The sequence below is a fragment of the Gigantopelta aegis genome, chromosome 10 (assembly GCF_016097555.1).
Source record: "Gigantopelta aegis isolate Gae_Host chromosome 10, Gae_host_genome, whole genome shotgun sequence".
NCBI classification, from domain to species: domain Eukaryota; kingdom Metazoa; phylum Mollusca; class Gastropoda; order Neomphalida; family Peltospiridae; genus Gigantopelta; species Gigantopelta aegis.
In genome coordinates this window covers 25,283,375-25,299,662 of record NC_054708.1, presented here as the reverse complement: position 1 = coordinate 25,299,662, position 16,288 = coordinate 25,283,375, and the positions used below count along the sequence as shown (strand labels likewise).

The 16,288-nt window shown below is 35.4% G+C and overlaps 1 protein-coding gene across 1 annotated transcript in view; it reads right to left on the bottom strand.

The window, feature by feature from the left end:
• Positions 1 to 11,993, bottom strand: part of LOC121382961 (casein kinase I) — a 36,346-nt gene extending 24,353 nt beyond the window's left edge. Inside the window, exons 1-2 of the mRNA XM_041512653.1 lie at positions 11,760 to 11,993; positions 3,260 to 3,366 (exon numbers count right to left, since the gene is read on the bottom strand). Coding sequence (XP_041368587.1) covers positions 3,260 to 3,366; positions 11,760 to 11,873 — 221 coding nt within the window. The 5' untranslated portion in view covers positions 11,874 to 11,993. The remainder of the gene's footprint in view (positions 1 to 3,259; positions 3,367 to 11,759) is intronic.
• Between the last annotated feature and the right edge of the window lie 4,295 nt (positions 11,994 to 16,288).

Genomic DNA, 16,288 nt, shown 5'->3' with positions numbered 1-16,288 from the left:
AAATTAATATATAATAAAATTATAACTATCACGAAATTTAGGGGGGGGTGGGCCCCTGCACCCCCCTAGATACGCCTCTGATAGAAACTAATTTCAGAAAGTTGATGTGTCTTGGAAAGTAATTTTAGCAGATGAATTTTTAATTCACCTGCTATATACATGTAGTATTGGTCTAAAAATTAAACTGCTTTTATTCTTAGGCCCCTATTTCGAGCTCTGCAAGTGGCTGGTTAATACAGGTCAGTTTGTATTATACAAATATTAATTTTTAAAAATAAAACAGCCTCTTAAAGGGACATTTCCGACTTTGCTGCATGTGTTTAAGATGTTATCAACTATATATAACAGCGATTTTTTTTTATGATTGTAATAAAATATCAAATATATTTTTCTGCATAAAATATTAGTGGCTGTTTATTAAAAATGTTTTGATCGTTGTAATATTTGTACTGGGTTAAATTTCATTTTATTTCCTACAAAAAATAATGATATTCTAAACAAGAAAATATATTTAATATGTAAGTTTAATCATAGAAATATTTTATAAGTTGGAAACATCTTACAATGCAGCAAACTCAGGAATGTGCCTTTAAGACAGGTGGCTGCATTATACAGGTCAATTTGGATTCTACAAATTTATATTAATTAATTTTGAAAATAAGACAATCTCTAAAGTCAAGTGCCTGGATAATAAACAGGTCAGTTTGTATTATACAAATATTAATTTTGAAAATAACATTGCTTCTTAAGACAGGTGGCTGCACAATACTGGTTATCTTGCACTGTATACATATATTAATTAATTTTGAAAAGAAAAGGATGGCCTTTTAAGACAGGTGACTGTCAGCAATTGTGACTGTACATGTACACACTGTATACATGTACATGGTTAATTCTGAGTGTACCTGCACATGTACATATTGTACATGCATGTACAATTAATGACTGATTAAATCTAGACATTATCAGAAAGCTTTTCACATATGGCCGAGTGATCCAGTACATTACGCTGTATGTGTGATATTGAATGGACAGGGAGGGGTACTGCAGAATTAAGTCAAGTAGAACTGAAGTCACAGCTGTGTGTAACCAGTAATTATATATAAACACCAACGAGAAGAATAACAAGCTGTGAACACCCAACTACCTTGTAAAATATAATGATCTAGGATACATAGCCTGTGGAAGTATATACCTGCAGTGTAATACTGTCAGTATACAGGATATACACATGTACAGATATATATATATATGTATGTATGTATGTATGTATGTATGTATGTATATCTATCTATCTATCTATCTATCTATCTATCTATCTATCTATCTATCTATCTATCTATCTATCTATCTATACACTTTTAAGGCAAATTAAAAAAAAATGTTCATTTGATATTACTACATAGGGGCCTACATAAATTTATAAAAGGCTTCACTTTATTGCTAAGACTGGTTCACACGAAACTAAAATTAATCAGCTGTGAAAGTCAGTATGAGTCTTATCACATGGGAAACCTATGTGGAAAAAGTATGTATGTATGTATAAGAATGGGCTACTATACATGTGGTAAATTCACTGTAATGTGACATATTATTACATGCATTATAAACACAGTAGGCATACAGGTACATGGTATTTAACAACATGTAATGTATGATGAATTAATGAAAAATGCACAGGTTGTTTTTGCTTTAAATAAAACAATATAGATTATGTATTAATATTTAGTGATTTTGAAGGAAAATATGTTGTAAAATTGTATGTATGTAGACATTTTTAGACAGACTAAATAACCCGACAATTAATGTTGTCCAAAAACAAAATAACATACAGACATAGAATACATATATGTACATGTATGTATTAATTACATGTATATTTAGTGATTTTGAGGGAAAATATATTGTACAACTTTATCTATGTAGGCATTTTCAGAGACTATACAGTATAACCATGACAATTAATTTTGTCCAAAAACAAAATGACATACACAGGAGTACTTTAACCCAGTTTTAAAACCAGTTAATGTTTAAAATGTTACACTTTGTGCAATTACAATTTACACTGTAATGCCTACGTGTACACAAACATACATGTTCTGGGTACCATATATAGGATCTGTCATCATTTAGAAACATACTGATCTGAGGTCAAACCCTCAGAACCTATGATATGCATGTATGTATCATTGTATACAGGGCACAGTATTGGCATGAATCGTTGTTCTATTCACATGTCGGTTATATAGAGAATAACTAGTTAATGACATTGGATATCTGCTTTATCCTGTGATGGTAAGAATGGGAATTTCTCATTCGTCCTGAACAGGATAAAGCAGATATCCGACATCAGTAACTACATGAATTAAGGGGAAAAGCTATTATTTCTGTTATTTCTGCCACATTGTACGATGACCTAGATTTTGTAATGTAGCTATGTATGCATGTGACGTCATATGAGTGACGTCAAAAGTCATAATCTGCTAGTATATGTTTATGACTGCTTTAATCAGTCATCATAATCTGTCAATAGAAATTTAATCCATGCAAACCACCAATCAGTTCCATGGTAAATCGATCATTACATGTTCTGAAAATCACTTTACCAAGTATCAAAGAAAGTGCAATAAAATATTTTTCATTTTTTTTAATAATTAATTTACAAGTTACAGTATCAGTTTGAGATACTTTAATTAAAATGTAAGTTCACTGCAAGTTAATTGAATAGGTTACACAAACAGCTGTATATTGTACATAACACATTGACAAAATAAATACATTTATTATTCACATATATAGCTCAAGATATTCAGGGAAATATAACCAGTATGACCCAAGTGTGTCATAACGATTTCACATGACAATGAATGACATAATTGTGTTAAAATGACATCATAACTTAAAATGGCTTTCCCAGTGTAAATGCTTATCAAAATGACATTGTTTCATCGTCTCCTTTTTATTACGTTTGAAATGTTTTGACATGGTCCTAGCTCGTTATTCGTGAAAATAATATTTTGGATAATGAAGAAATTATTACACTCACGTGTGAATCTTACTGATTTTACGAAACTCGTGTCAGGATTCATGTATTATCCGAACGAAAGCGAGAGTAATATATATATATATATATATACACAAGAATCCTGACACTCATTTTGTAAAATCAATATGACACACATGCATACATGTATATAAATACGTTCGTATAATAATCTCTATGAATCTAGATGCCTATTCATAATTTTTTAAAACTTACCTACAATGTGGAATTCCTACACCTCCATGTAATATTCTATAAAGTTTACTTTCATACAAAAGCTGTGGATGTCTGGTTTTTTGAGACTCTAATTTTGTTGCAACTTCCTGCAAAAAAAAAGTATATATATTTTGTATGTACATGTATGTATAATGAAGATTCTGGTACATGTATGTAACTACCGGTAAGTTTAAAATTAATATAAATTTAGTATGCATATATGTACACATATACGTACGAGTATGACATACAAAAATTGCACATACATACCAGACAAACAAGAATTAAAAGAAACATGTAGGCTACAATTGATGGACAAAGTTCAATATTTTTTACGTGAAACAATTAGTGTCTCTAGAAGATTCATTCATTCATTCATTTCAACTTATTTTCGTGCTTATATCCAATTAAGGTTTAAAGGTAGAGTCAACTCCAACAAGAGCCTTATGTGTTGGAAAGATGCATACCCGGACCACCAACACATACTAACACTTTAGCAAATGAAAAACGCGTAATTTTAGAGTTAATAAAAAAACACGATTATTCCTGCTAACTGGGGGCAGCCATTTTGTTTCGTTTTTGTGACGTCCGGTGGGATATCTTGGGGCGAAGTGACGTCAGCTCCTGACCATCTCCTGTATGTACAGTGTAAACAAAAGCAGTAATTTTCGACAAGGCGCTTCTCTTTGATCAACCTGATTTGAAAGCAGCATAAATAACATAATAATATAATAAACTATTTAACTAAATATATTTCAAGTTGCATTAACGGGAAAACAAAATGGGGTTATAGTGTTTTTCTCTGTTTAATAATCCAAAGGAAAAATGTACACTATTACGGCTATTGATATGCTACGTTGGAGCAAAAACGACAACCCACGATACCCAAGTGATAATCTTATTTTCTTTAGGACTACGTAATTGGTCAGTTCTGTGGTTTTAGATGGAAAAGTCTACTTAATCAATAGTTTTACAGAACTATTTACAGTAATAAACCATGTCCATTACAATTTTAGGGGCGACAGGTAATATTCCACAATACCGGTATGTATTTTTGTGTCTAGACAGCGTCAATTAATTGGCTCGTCTGGTTACCAATCAAATACACACCTGCCAATCAGGAATCAAAGGTAGAAGCAACTAACAGCATAGACCAATTAACTAAGAACACACTCCGTGTATCATTTCAGTACGTAGGTTAATGCATGAGCAAAACATTGTTAATTGTTTCGACTTGTTGTGTAGCCACTTTGACAATGGTATTTTATTTTGTATTGAAAATAATATATATAGTGCTGGATATACTTACTGGCTTACTGGGATGTGTATTATTACAGAACATTGCAATGCATGACTATTTATCATCCCGCAAAAACCAGGTAGATTGTGTTTCTCTAGTTCTAAGGCTCATTCCTGATGTGACGCGTTAAGTATTACATAACCACCAGCTCGCCAGAGGGCATACTCACTGAGATGGTACAAAATGGCTGTGCCCGTTATATATAATAGTTGTCACATTTAACCGTTTTATTAATTAACTATACGATTATACGTGTTGATATTAAGCAATAATGTGCATTATATATCGTTGAATATGCATACCAGGCCAAATGCCTTAATTGCCCTCTCCTTTAAGCACGCTGTCCTGAGTACACACCTCACATATCTGAGCTAGCTGTCTAGGACAGTTGGTTAGTTATTAGTGAAGAGGGTGTAGTGGTCTTACACCTACCCATTGTTGTTAAAACTTCCTCTGGGTGGGAGCCCATACTTATGTCCGATGGCTATATATACACTAGCACGAAAATAAGTTGAAATGAAATGAATATCTGGTTTGGTAATAAATAACAATTGGAAAATAATTGGTTAAAAAGTAGCCTAAAATTAAATAGCCATGACTGGGTGGATCGATTCTACTTTTAATAAAAATAAGACAATCGATTTAAAAATGTAACTCATGATAAACAATTAACATACCCAACTCTCCCACATGTTTCAAAACACATCCCATTTACAAAGTTTTTCCATTTTTATAATCAAATATTATAATAAAACAATAGTGCAAATCAAAAATCAACAGGAACAATGGTTATATACTGCTAATGACCAGATATTGTGTTATTAAGTGTACACATGTAAATTTTACAAATAACATTGTACTATTCTATATGCAGGTATTAGTGTAAGCATTAATATGAATTACATTATTATACATGGAACAAAAAGACTGACAAAAAAGATTACATTGTATATGATAAACTATAATACATTGTTGTTTAACTAATATTGCTGTTTTCACACTGAAAAAAAGAAAGAAATTAAAATAAAATCAAAAATGTTTCAATTCATTCTAGCACACTCATATCATTTTAGAAATTAGATTCAAAATCATTTAACAATTCCAGGTATGCTAATTAACAAAGACTTCACATGCATTCATTCCAGGGATGAGATCTGGCTCAGTCATATATACATGTAAGTGTGCTCATGCACATAAGATTATTAGGTCAAAGGATCAAACCCCCCCCCCCCCCCCGGGAAGATCGACATACAATGTCTTATGACTGGTATATTAAACGCCATGACCTAGCTTAATTTGCAACAAAAGCAGGGCTAGCTCTGCAACTCGCCAAATTTGCCAACTGCGAAATTTAAGAACAGTTAGCAAACGTAATAATTAATACAGGGCTTCTAGATCATGGTAGACCCACTCCCATGGCTAGTGATATTCAATGTTGGGCTAGTAAATAACTACTATTGCCAAGCCCGACGGCTAGTGACAAAAAGGTCAAATGTTATTGTTACAATTGTCTATTTTGTAAATATGAATATCCTGTCCCCACCTCAACCTCCCAATGTTAGTGTTTTCTAAGCTCTATATAATCTACCTCTTTAGGTGACATATCTGATTATTACTATCATTTAGTAAAGTAGGGCTAGTAAATTTTTAATTGTGGCTAGTACATTTTTAAAATCACTGATCCCATGGCAATGATGGCTAGTGGATTTTATAAAAATTCTAGAAACCCTGATTAATATTTTGTTGAGTATATATATACAGTTTGCCATCATTGAGGAGCTTTAAGCTTTGGCAGAAAATTATTGTAGGTGACTCCAAACATACAACAATTTATATCTCAATGAAGGCAATTGCCGTTGGTGCCGTCGTTAAATTTGAGCCCTGTTGTATTCATCAATAATGACAAATTTTACTCGAAACTGAGTGCAGTGTATTATTTGTCATTTAGTACATATATGTATGTACTATTATAAGTTGTGCTTTTTAGGTCAGTGGACCTTGGACTACATAAACAGTCCTCATTTTCCGGGTGAATGAATGGCTAAAGATATATCAGATCTAAGTACTTGATAGCCTCATGCAGACCTCGTTGTTTAAGAGTAGCTATATATATATATATATATATATATATATATATATATATATATATATATATATATATATATATATCCCCATCACTCCTCTAAGTCTAGTTCAAGGAAGGAAGGAAATGTTTTATTTAACGACGCACTCAACACATTTTATTTACGGTTACATAGCATCGGATATATGGTTAATGACCACATAGATATACTGAGAGAAAAAACCTACTGTTGCCACTTTATGGGCTACTCTTTTTGATTAGCAGCCAAGGATCTTTTATATGCACCATCCCACAGACAGGATAATACATATCACGACTTTTGATATACTAGTCATGGTGCACTGGCTGGAACGAGAAATAGCCAATGGGCCCACCGACAGACCGACCACGCATCAAGTAAACGCTTTACCACTGCAGGGCTATGTCCCGCTCGCTAATTCAAGGAGTACATTTTCGCTCCTCTTAGCATACATGCAATTTATATGGCAATATCTTTTTAAAATAATGTAATTGTAAGTTGGGAAAGCAATTAATCACTCCCCTCATTTTTGTTCACAAGTATGTTCACTGAATGTGAGTTAGTGTTTAGTTAAAGCTGCCATTTCAAAATATAAAGAAAGAAAAAAATGTTTTATTTAATGACACACTCAACACATTTTATTTACGGTTATATGGCGTCAAACATATGGTTAAGGACCACACAGATTTGGAGAGGAAACCCACTGTCGCCACTACATGGGCTACTCTTTCTGATTAGCAGCAAGGGGTCTTTTATTTGCACTTCCCACAGGTAGGATAGCACAAACCATGGCCTTTGTTGAACCAGTTATGGATGACTGGTCAGTGCAAGTGGTTTACACCTACCCACTGAGCCTTGCGGAGCACTCACTCAGGGTTTGGAGTCGGTATCTGGATTAAAAATCCCATGCCTCGACTGGGATCTGAACCCAGTACCTACCAGCCTGTAGACCGATGGCCTAACCACAACACCACCGAGGCCGGTTTCAAGAATATCCACATGTACATGTAGGTTAATTCTTCTTGCCTGTTTCTGTGTTCTAATTATAAGCTTATTTTATAAAACATATATAATGCATCATATTAGTGATCAGTCTGGAATGGTGGCAAAAGCATTTTCATAATTCAGTGTTCGAAATAAGCACTTGTCTGTTTGTCATGATAAGTGAAAATCTACTCGGACTTGTTAGTAAAATGTACCTCAATGGTTGTCCAGTGTACAAGTAAAAATGTTCAATGCAGTTTAATTTTGAGCAATAAAAAATCCAGTCCTTGTACTTGAATAAAACAAAACATTTATTTGGACATGAAAATATTGCCAGACATGGGGAAAACTTTGGGAGGCAGCTATATCTACATAAATAACTGTGTGCGTGTGTGCTTGACAACTGGTATTATAACTAAACCAAAATTAAAATCTATAAATAGATTAGAAAAAATATTATGAATAAAAATGAGAAACTGTTTTGAAAATGTATGCTGCCTGACACACACACACATACTCTCCACACACATCTCCCTCAATGATTATAATACTTTGCAATGCATCACATCATTCCCACACCATGCACCACCCCAGCTATTATGCACCTATAATGTACAACAGGTAAAGAATTGGTCATGCATGGTTACACAGGTTGGACACACATATGTACACCTATGAACATGTTGTGCATGACATCATCTTTAAACAGCAAGTTAAGTACGTGTATGTGTAGGTGTAAAAATAAATCAAACTCCTGACAGATGGTTAATCTATTCTTGTCTCATGTCTTTGTTGTAAATTTCAGTAACACACTGAACTTATAGATTGTATGATTAAGAAAACAATATGCATATATACATATATATATGTACTTGTTGACACATACAGGTAGATCAGATGTCTGTAACGATGACAGTATATGCTTTTCTGTGTCTTAATCAATTGACACATTGATCATGAAGGCTGTCAGTGTTAAAAGTTTATTTTGTTTAATGACATTCTTAGACCACATTGATTTATTAATCATTGGTTAATTATTGGATATATCAAACATGGTAATTTTGAAAAACGTTTAAATGTAGTCTCAGAGGAAACCTGCTATATTTTTTCCATTAAATTAGTAGCAAGAGATCTAGCTTTCATATATATATCATATATGCACCATCCAACAGACAAGATGGGACATATACCACAGCCTTTGATATAACAGTCATGGTGCACTGCCTGGAATGAGAAATAGCCCAATCCATGGGCACACTGAAGGGGATTGATCCTAGACTGACCGTGCATTAATAAATCAGGCAAACATTTTACTACTGGTTATATGTATCCCACCCACAGGATGTCAGTGGCATTCCATTAGTCAGCAACAACAGGTATATGCAGAGTTCATAGAATTCACCAACCACTAGAGCACAATGATTTACCAATCAATGGCTACTATATATATATATACATGTAGATTGATGCCACACATTTCTTCATTTTTTTTTTTTTGACTCGTATTCTTCAGAGGAAACCTGCTGCATTTTTCCATTAATATTATTAGCAACAAGGGATCATTTATAAGCATGTTCCTGCAGACAGAACAGCACATACTACAAAACCCAATCAGAGAATGGGTCCACTGAAGTGGTTCGATCCTACAAAGCAACCACCTCAGGTGAGCTCTCTACTGACCGAGGTAGGTCCTGTCCTGTCATCAACCAAATTCCATGACCTTTTTAAAGACATTTTCCATATAACCTTTTAAATGATGTTTTAATAATTGTTCTCTATAGTTATCTGATCAACATAATCTGATAATATTAGTGTTTTGATATATACATGTGTATATATTGCTGACATTTTTTTTTAAATGTATTAATCTTACTTTAAATTAGAACTAAGTTGAATAATGAATAAAATTTGATCAGCAAAGTTATAATTTCATGTTCCATGTCTATGAAGCTTCTGACATAAATTGGAAAATTCCATGACCTATACAAATCCTGAGGTACACACGAGTGTACATATTTCATTAATTACATGTATACATGTACGAGTGTTCTCTAGTTCCATTAATTAGGGTGGGATGCACAGTATGTAGCCCAGTGGTAGAGTGCTTGCCGGGTTACAATGGGTCACAGGATCAATCAGTCTGTGTTTTTCCCAATCCCAGCAGAGCCCATCCTTTGGTGGGTTTTTTATTATTATTGTTTTGGGGGTTGGGGGCTTGGGGATTTTGTTGTTGTTGGAGGGGTTTTTTTTTTTGGGGGGGGGGGGGCTGGGGTTAGGGGGGTGATGGTAGGATTACAACAACAGCCATCAACTAAATGTTGAAAAACCAAACAAATTCAACTATATGTGCGACAAAAAATAGCCATAACAAGTTTAAAATGTGCTGAGGTCTTTTAAACAAATATTCCTTTCCTATTCAGTGCTATTACGTGTACATAATACATGTATACACATGGGTTGGTATGCACATTGTAATTAAGGATAGTGCTAAAACATAGTTCATCAATTTTCTTCAACTAAATGGTAGAGCCATCGGAAACAGGGAGCCCCAGGACCACCCATTCCCCACCCACCTCTTTATATTAATATAAAGTGGAAACCTACCCGTACCCTAAATCTTACCCAGGCTCGTAGCCAACCCACCCACCCACCCCACCAGTGACTTTTTTTTCAATATACCCCCAGATTCCCCTAAGCCATCGTTTCCCATTCCCAGTCTGGAGCTCCACGCGGTAAGACGTGTTTGTTTCTCTTGTGCACTGCACGTGCTTTCGCAGCTCGACTTGGGGATCCTACATTTCGTTGTTTTTGTCGGCGAAATTAAGTTTTCTACTGGGATGTATGCAGCAATTTTACTTGATTGAATGCTGGAACGATTCTCGTTTCGACAATCTGCACCACCAGGTTGGATTCTTTTTTAGTGAGATTCCTTGCCTCCATGTCATTTCTCCGTCTGACTATGTTGACTCGTTTTTTTTCGTGACTCGTATGACGGCCATTTTGCAGAACGCCACGGTTATTCACGTTTAGTCTCTACATGTTCGAGCCTGTCCTAGCAGCAATGTAAGACTGACCGCCCCACTCTAAGAAGAAATAGGAAGCGGGGTTGGCCCCTACTACACTTTTCTGGACTTTACTTTGTTTTATTATACCATCTCATATCCTCCGAAGTCAGGCACGTCCCCACCACTATACCAACCCATGATGACTGGACTATACCCTAGTCTGATACTTTCTCTCTTCAGACGGATCCGGCTTCTCAAGATCCGTATTTCAGCACAGCACTACACCTTCAACGTCTACTGACTGTGAATCTAGGGGTGTTCTTGACGGGATGCAACCCCTCTCGTCCCTACAAGCTGTGCACCCTAACGGCCTTAACGAGGCCACTCACGTGGACATATAGATCGGACTTTAAACTTTTATGTCGAAATTACTTTCTTTTTTTAAATATTATTAAATAGTCCAATCCTCTCTTCTTTCTCTTATTTATTTTTGGACTGTCCTTCTAAAATGCTCCAAATTATATAAATATTCGACCGAGCAGTCAACTTTATTTTTTTTTGGCTTGTAACTTTTTTTTTTTTAATTCTATTAACATTTTTACTAATTGCTATTTTCAAAATTCTGCCCATTTTCAACTCTAACGACATATGGCGAAAGGACCACATATTGAGAGAGGAAACCCATTGTCGCCACTTCATGGGCTACTCTTTCTGATTAGCAGCAAGGGATCTTTTATATGCACCATCCCACAGACAGGACAGTACATACCACGACCTTTGATATATACCAGTCGTGGTGCACTGGCTGGAACGAGAAATAGCCCAATGGGCCCACCGACGGGGATTGATCCCATTGTTGACACATGGACTATTATCTGATTGCAGCAAGTTGTCTTTTTATGATCACTTTTCCACAACCAGGACAGCACATACCGGCAAGATTTGGAAAATTACTTCAAGTGGCCGAAACAGAAAATGGCAATGGGGATCGAACCTACTACCCATCGCAACACAATCAATCTCACAATCACTGATCCTCAACCATCTACTAGCATTATGTCTTTCAGTAACAAAACTGAAATTTAATATTTATTTATAAATAGGCCTACCTCTCCATTGGAAATGTTGATCGCCAGATAGATATCCCCGAATGATCCACTGCCGATCTTTCTAACAAGTCTATACTTCCCAGCGACATGGAACTCGCTTTTAACACTCGCCATTGGTATTTTCTCCTGGTGTATGATCAAACGTTACGGAGACAATATGCATTTCCATTCCTCTTCATTGTTCGTCTTACTTCCATTTCGTCTGACAGTGTCAAAACACAAAACATGACAAAGACCGAGCAATGAATTATGGGATAGTTTCCAACATTCAGATCACTCGGAAATATTCGGATGTTTTCGTTCGAGAAAGTGTGTTAACGAATCCATCCGATAAGTCCCGAACAAATAACATTTTCTGTTTTGTTGTTTCTTCTAGTGTAGGCGCAGATCCAAGAGGGTGCTACCGGTGTTTGCACCCCTATTGAGAAAAAAAAAATTCGTGCCGTTGTGACATCATTCACGCCAATGCTTTACGCTAAATGATCATTTCATTCATTTCAACTTATTTTGTGTGCTTATATCCAATTATGGTTCATGCACGTTGTCCTGAGCACACACCTCAGCTATCTGGGCTGTCTGTTCAGGACAGTGGGTTAGTGGCTAATTTTGTCAGTGGCTAGTGTGAAAGAAGTCGGTGTACACCTACCTTGTAAGTCGTTAAAACACGCTCTGGGTGGGACCCGGTACCAGGCCACGAACCCAGTACCTATCAGCTTTATTTCCGATAGATTAACCACGACACCACCGATCCGGTTAGTCAATAATTTATATAATCAGGTGACAAGTATGAAATATAAACATTTACAAATAGGTATTTTATTTTTAACGATTTCTATAATATCCTAGGGGAATAAGTTCTATATATTGGTCTCAATATATTGCAGGTTATTGTCACACGCAATGATAAAACACTAATGTATAACCGTAGCTAGGTAGCTGCATAATGACAATGATTAATAAGGCTAAATCAACGTGTACGTGGGTGGGGACATCCATAACTTAAGGCTGCCTAAGCCCAAAGGAGAAGAGGAATATCGCTGAGGAGGCTTTATAAATTTGGGGGGGGGGGGGGGGGGGGGGGGGGGGGGGGGGGGGGGGGTCGAATATTAACCAAATGGACCTTTTTCTATTTTGTTTTTGCACCACCTGAAACTCCATATTTATAAACCTGTATGTTTTAGTACTGAAAGCGGACCATTTGTTGACATTGCAGTTTTACGATAATGAGCTGCGTTATGACCAAAATATAAATTTTCTTGTGAAGTATAACGATTTTAACCTTTAATTAAATACCCCTATCCCACCCAAAAATAAAAATACACCCAAATTATTTTTATTTACTCTTTTGTTTTTTTTCTTCTTCTTCATCTTTCATCAGAACGTTACCATGATTACGTCAACATTCCTTTAACGTGACGTCAACAATACTCTTGACGTTTTAATACGCTTCTTGATGCCAAAGCGAATCTACATACATTCCTCTGAATATAGTTTAACTTCAGAAATGTGCAAACAGAATCGCTATTTGACATTTATAAGCATATTCATTTTCGCTGTTTGACATTTATAAGCATATTCATTTTAAGTGTGTACAAATGAAAAATATCCGTGCTAAAATACCGATAAATACTACCTAATGACATCCAACTCAGGGGCGGATCCAGGAATTTTAGCAGGGGGGTCCAGTCTTGAGCCTTTGAAGCCCCCCCCCCCCCCCCCCCCCAATTGGAAATTTTCATATTTGAAGATAGCTTTAGATGGATTTGAAGTATATTCCCGCTATCAAAATCCTGCTTGTTCAAACACCCAGGCCATGTCTGAAATATCTCAGGATCGAACATAACGCCAGTCGCACATCAAAACCCCCCTGGATCCGCGTCTGCAACTACTGAGCTGTTCGGTTGTATTTTCTTCTCCAAATGTTGAGTGAATATATCAACAGAGGTAAGTGTTTGGTTGTTTATTTGCTCGTTTCTTATTAGGACCAATGAAGTAGGTGGCGGGGTGCTTCTAGGTATTGACGTAAACATGATTATATATTATGGTGATGGGGGTGGGTGGGGGGGGGGGGCTGGGGCGGCACACTGTCAATGAGTCGCGTTACGGGGTAACAGGCACATATAAAAATTGTTGAGAAAGAAAAAACAAGAAAAGAAAAGAAAGAGGCGTGATTCATATTAATGAAAACTACAAGAAATGTACGCGAGGTTAATTCAATTCAGTTCATTGTGTCAATTTAGTTTATTGCCACAATCTAACCATAAGAACTGCTCTGGAAGGACTGCAAGCGTGGATTCAAGAGGGTGTTGGAGATACACACACAGTGACACCCTTCCGAAAAATCCAGTTTATCAGAGGAGTATAATGCATCTAGTGGCTTTAACGGGGAATATGTTTACATTGGTCAGCTTGATAATTATGTGGAAGATTTAGCCATATATTTAATACACGTTAGTGTAAAAATTTTGAATAATGTAGGTGCCGTATAGTTTACGCGTTGAACCTTTGCAAAAAAACAACAAAAAAATCTTCATTTGCCACTGCCAGTTACGACAATATAAAAATTGCTAAATTACTACCACCCCTACATTCCCAATCTCCAGCTTCACGTCCTCGTTGTGACCACTGCTGGATTTCATGCTGGATCCGCCACTCCTTCCCACCAACTTAGAACATTGACAATGTTTATATGACACCCCCCAGCAGAATGGCGAATTAATCTATAATTATATACATTTAGAAAAAAAAAATCATTATAATAATATTTAGAAACTTTCTTTCTAAATTCATTATTATATATACATTATATTTAGAAAATTTGTTTCTAAGTTTCATTATTATATATATATTTAAAAAAAATGTTTCTAAGTTTCATTATTATATATATTTAGAACATTTGTTTCTAAGTTTTATTATTATATATATTTAGAAAATGTGTTTCCAAGTTTCATTATTATTCATACTATTTTAAGACTGCAGCTGAATCACTTTTGACCCATTCAACATCAACAATTAAAAAAATAAAAATAACAAGTTGAAGGATTTTATTTTCTGTACAATATTTTAAAACTGTGTAATGGTAATAAACAAGTTAGAAAATAAATGCAAGACAATAACATTACTACCTTAGTACATGTATATACAAAGAAATGTACAACATTCACGACCATCATAAACTGCCACCTAAAATATACATAAACTTGAATTTCAAATCATGTATAGGTAGTATGTACAATATGGTCATTGCTAGAAAATTAAATTAAATTTTCTAATTCATCATGGATAGTCGACCAATTGTTTCAGACAACTGTTTGAAATCTCTAGTATGTACGCTGAGAAAAAAAAAACAATTGTCAAAAAATATATATTTCCCCTACTTAAAGAAAGAAAGAAATGTTTTATTTAACGACACACTCAACACATTTTATTTACGGTTATATGGCGTCAGACATATGGTTAAGGACCACACAGATTTTGAGAGGAAACCCGTTGTTGCCACTACATGGGCTACTCTTCCGATTAGCAGCAAGGGATCTTTTATTTGCGCTTCCCACAGGCAGGATAGCACAAACCATGGCCTTTGTTGAACCAGTTATGGATCACTGGTCGGTGCAAGTGGTTTACACCTACCCATTGAGCCTTGCGGAGCACTCACTCAGGGTTTGGAGTCGGTATCTGGATTAAAAATCCCATGCTCGACTGGGATCCGAACTCAGTACCTACCAGCCTGTAGACCGATGGCCTACCACGACGCCACCGAGGCCGGTCCCTACTTAAAGAATGAACAATGAGAATATTCATGAGTGGCCATTAGGTAGCATTTAGATGTATCTTACAAGTCGTTTTAAAATGTATCTAATGTCATGAGTCAAACAAGTTTTAAAATAAATGTAAATGTCTTTTTCAACTCAAACATATTTACAGTCATTGCACTTGCAGTAAGATATGTTGCAGTGCAATCAGTTTTCAGTTAACTTATATGTCACAGTGCAATAGAGAATAATACACGAGTGGCCGACAGATACCATTTATCCTACAAGTTGTTTTGAAATGTATCTAACGAGCGAAAGTGAATTTGATACGTTTCTAACAACGATTTGTAAGATAAATGGTATCTGACAAGACATAAATGTATTATTCTAATTCTTACATATTCTCAAAAACCAGGTTTTAAACAAATTTTAACATCTTTTTCGACTAAAAATTATTTACAGCCTTTGCACTATAGCCTATATGTCACAGTTTAATCGAACTCGATCGTGCTGTGGCTTTTTCATTGGATGTATGGCATTGGTGACCTGGTCATCACCTAAGAGCAGCCAGTTGTATGTCTTTAAATTGTTAACACACGTACATGTGTAAACAAGTATGTGTTATCAAAAATAACAAATGATGTTCTCACCAACAGGTGTGTAAGAAATCAATTTTAATCATGCTGTTATTTTTCAATGAATGATATCCCTGTCACAACCAGGTCATCACCTAAGAGTAGCCAGTCGTATGTCTTTATATCGTTGGTAATGCACGTG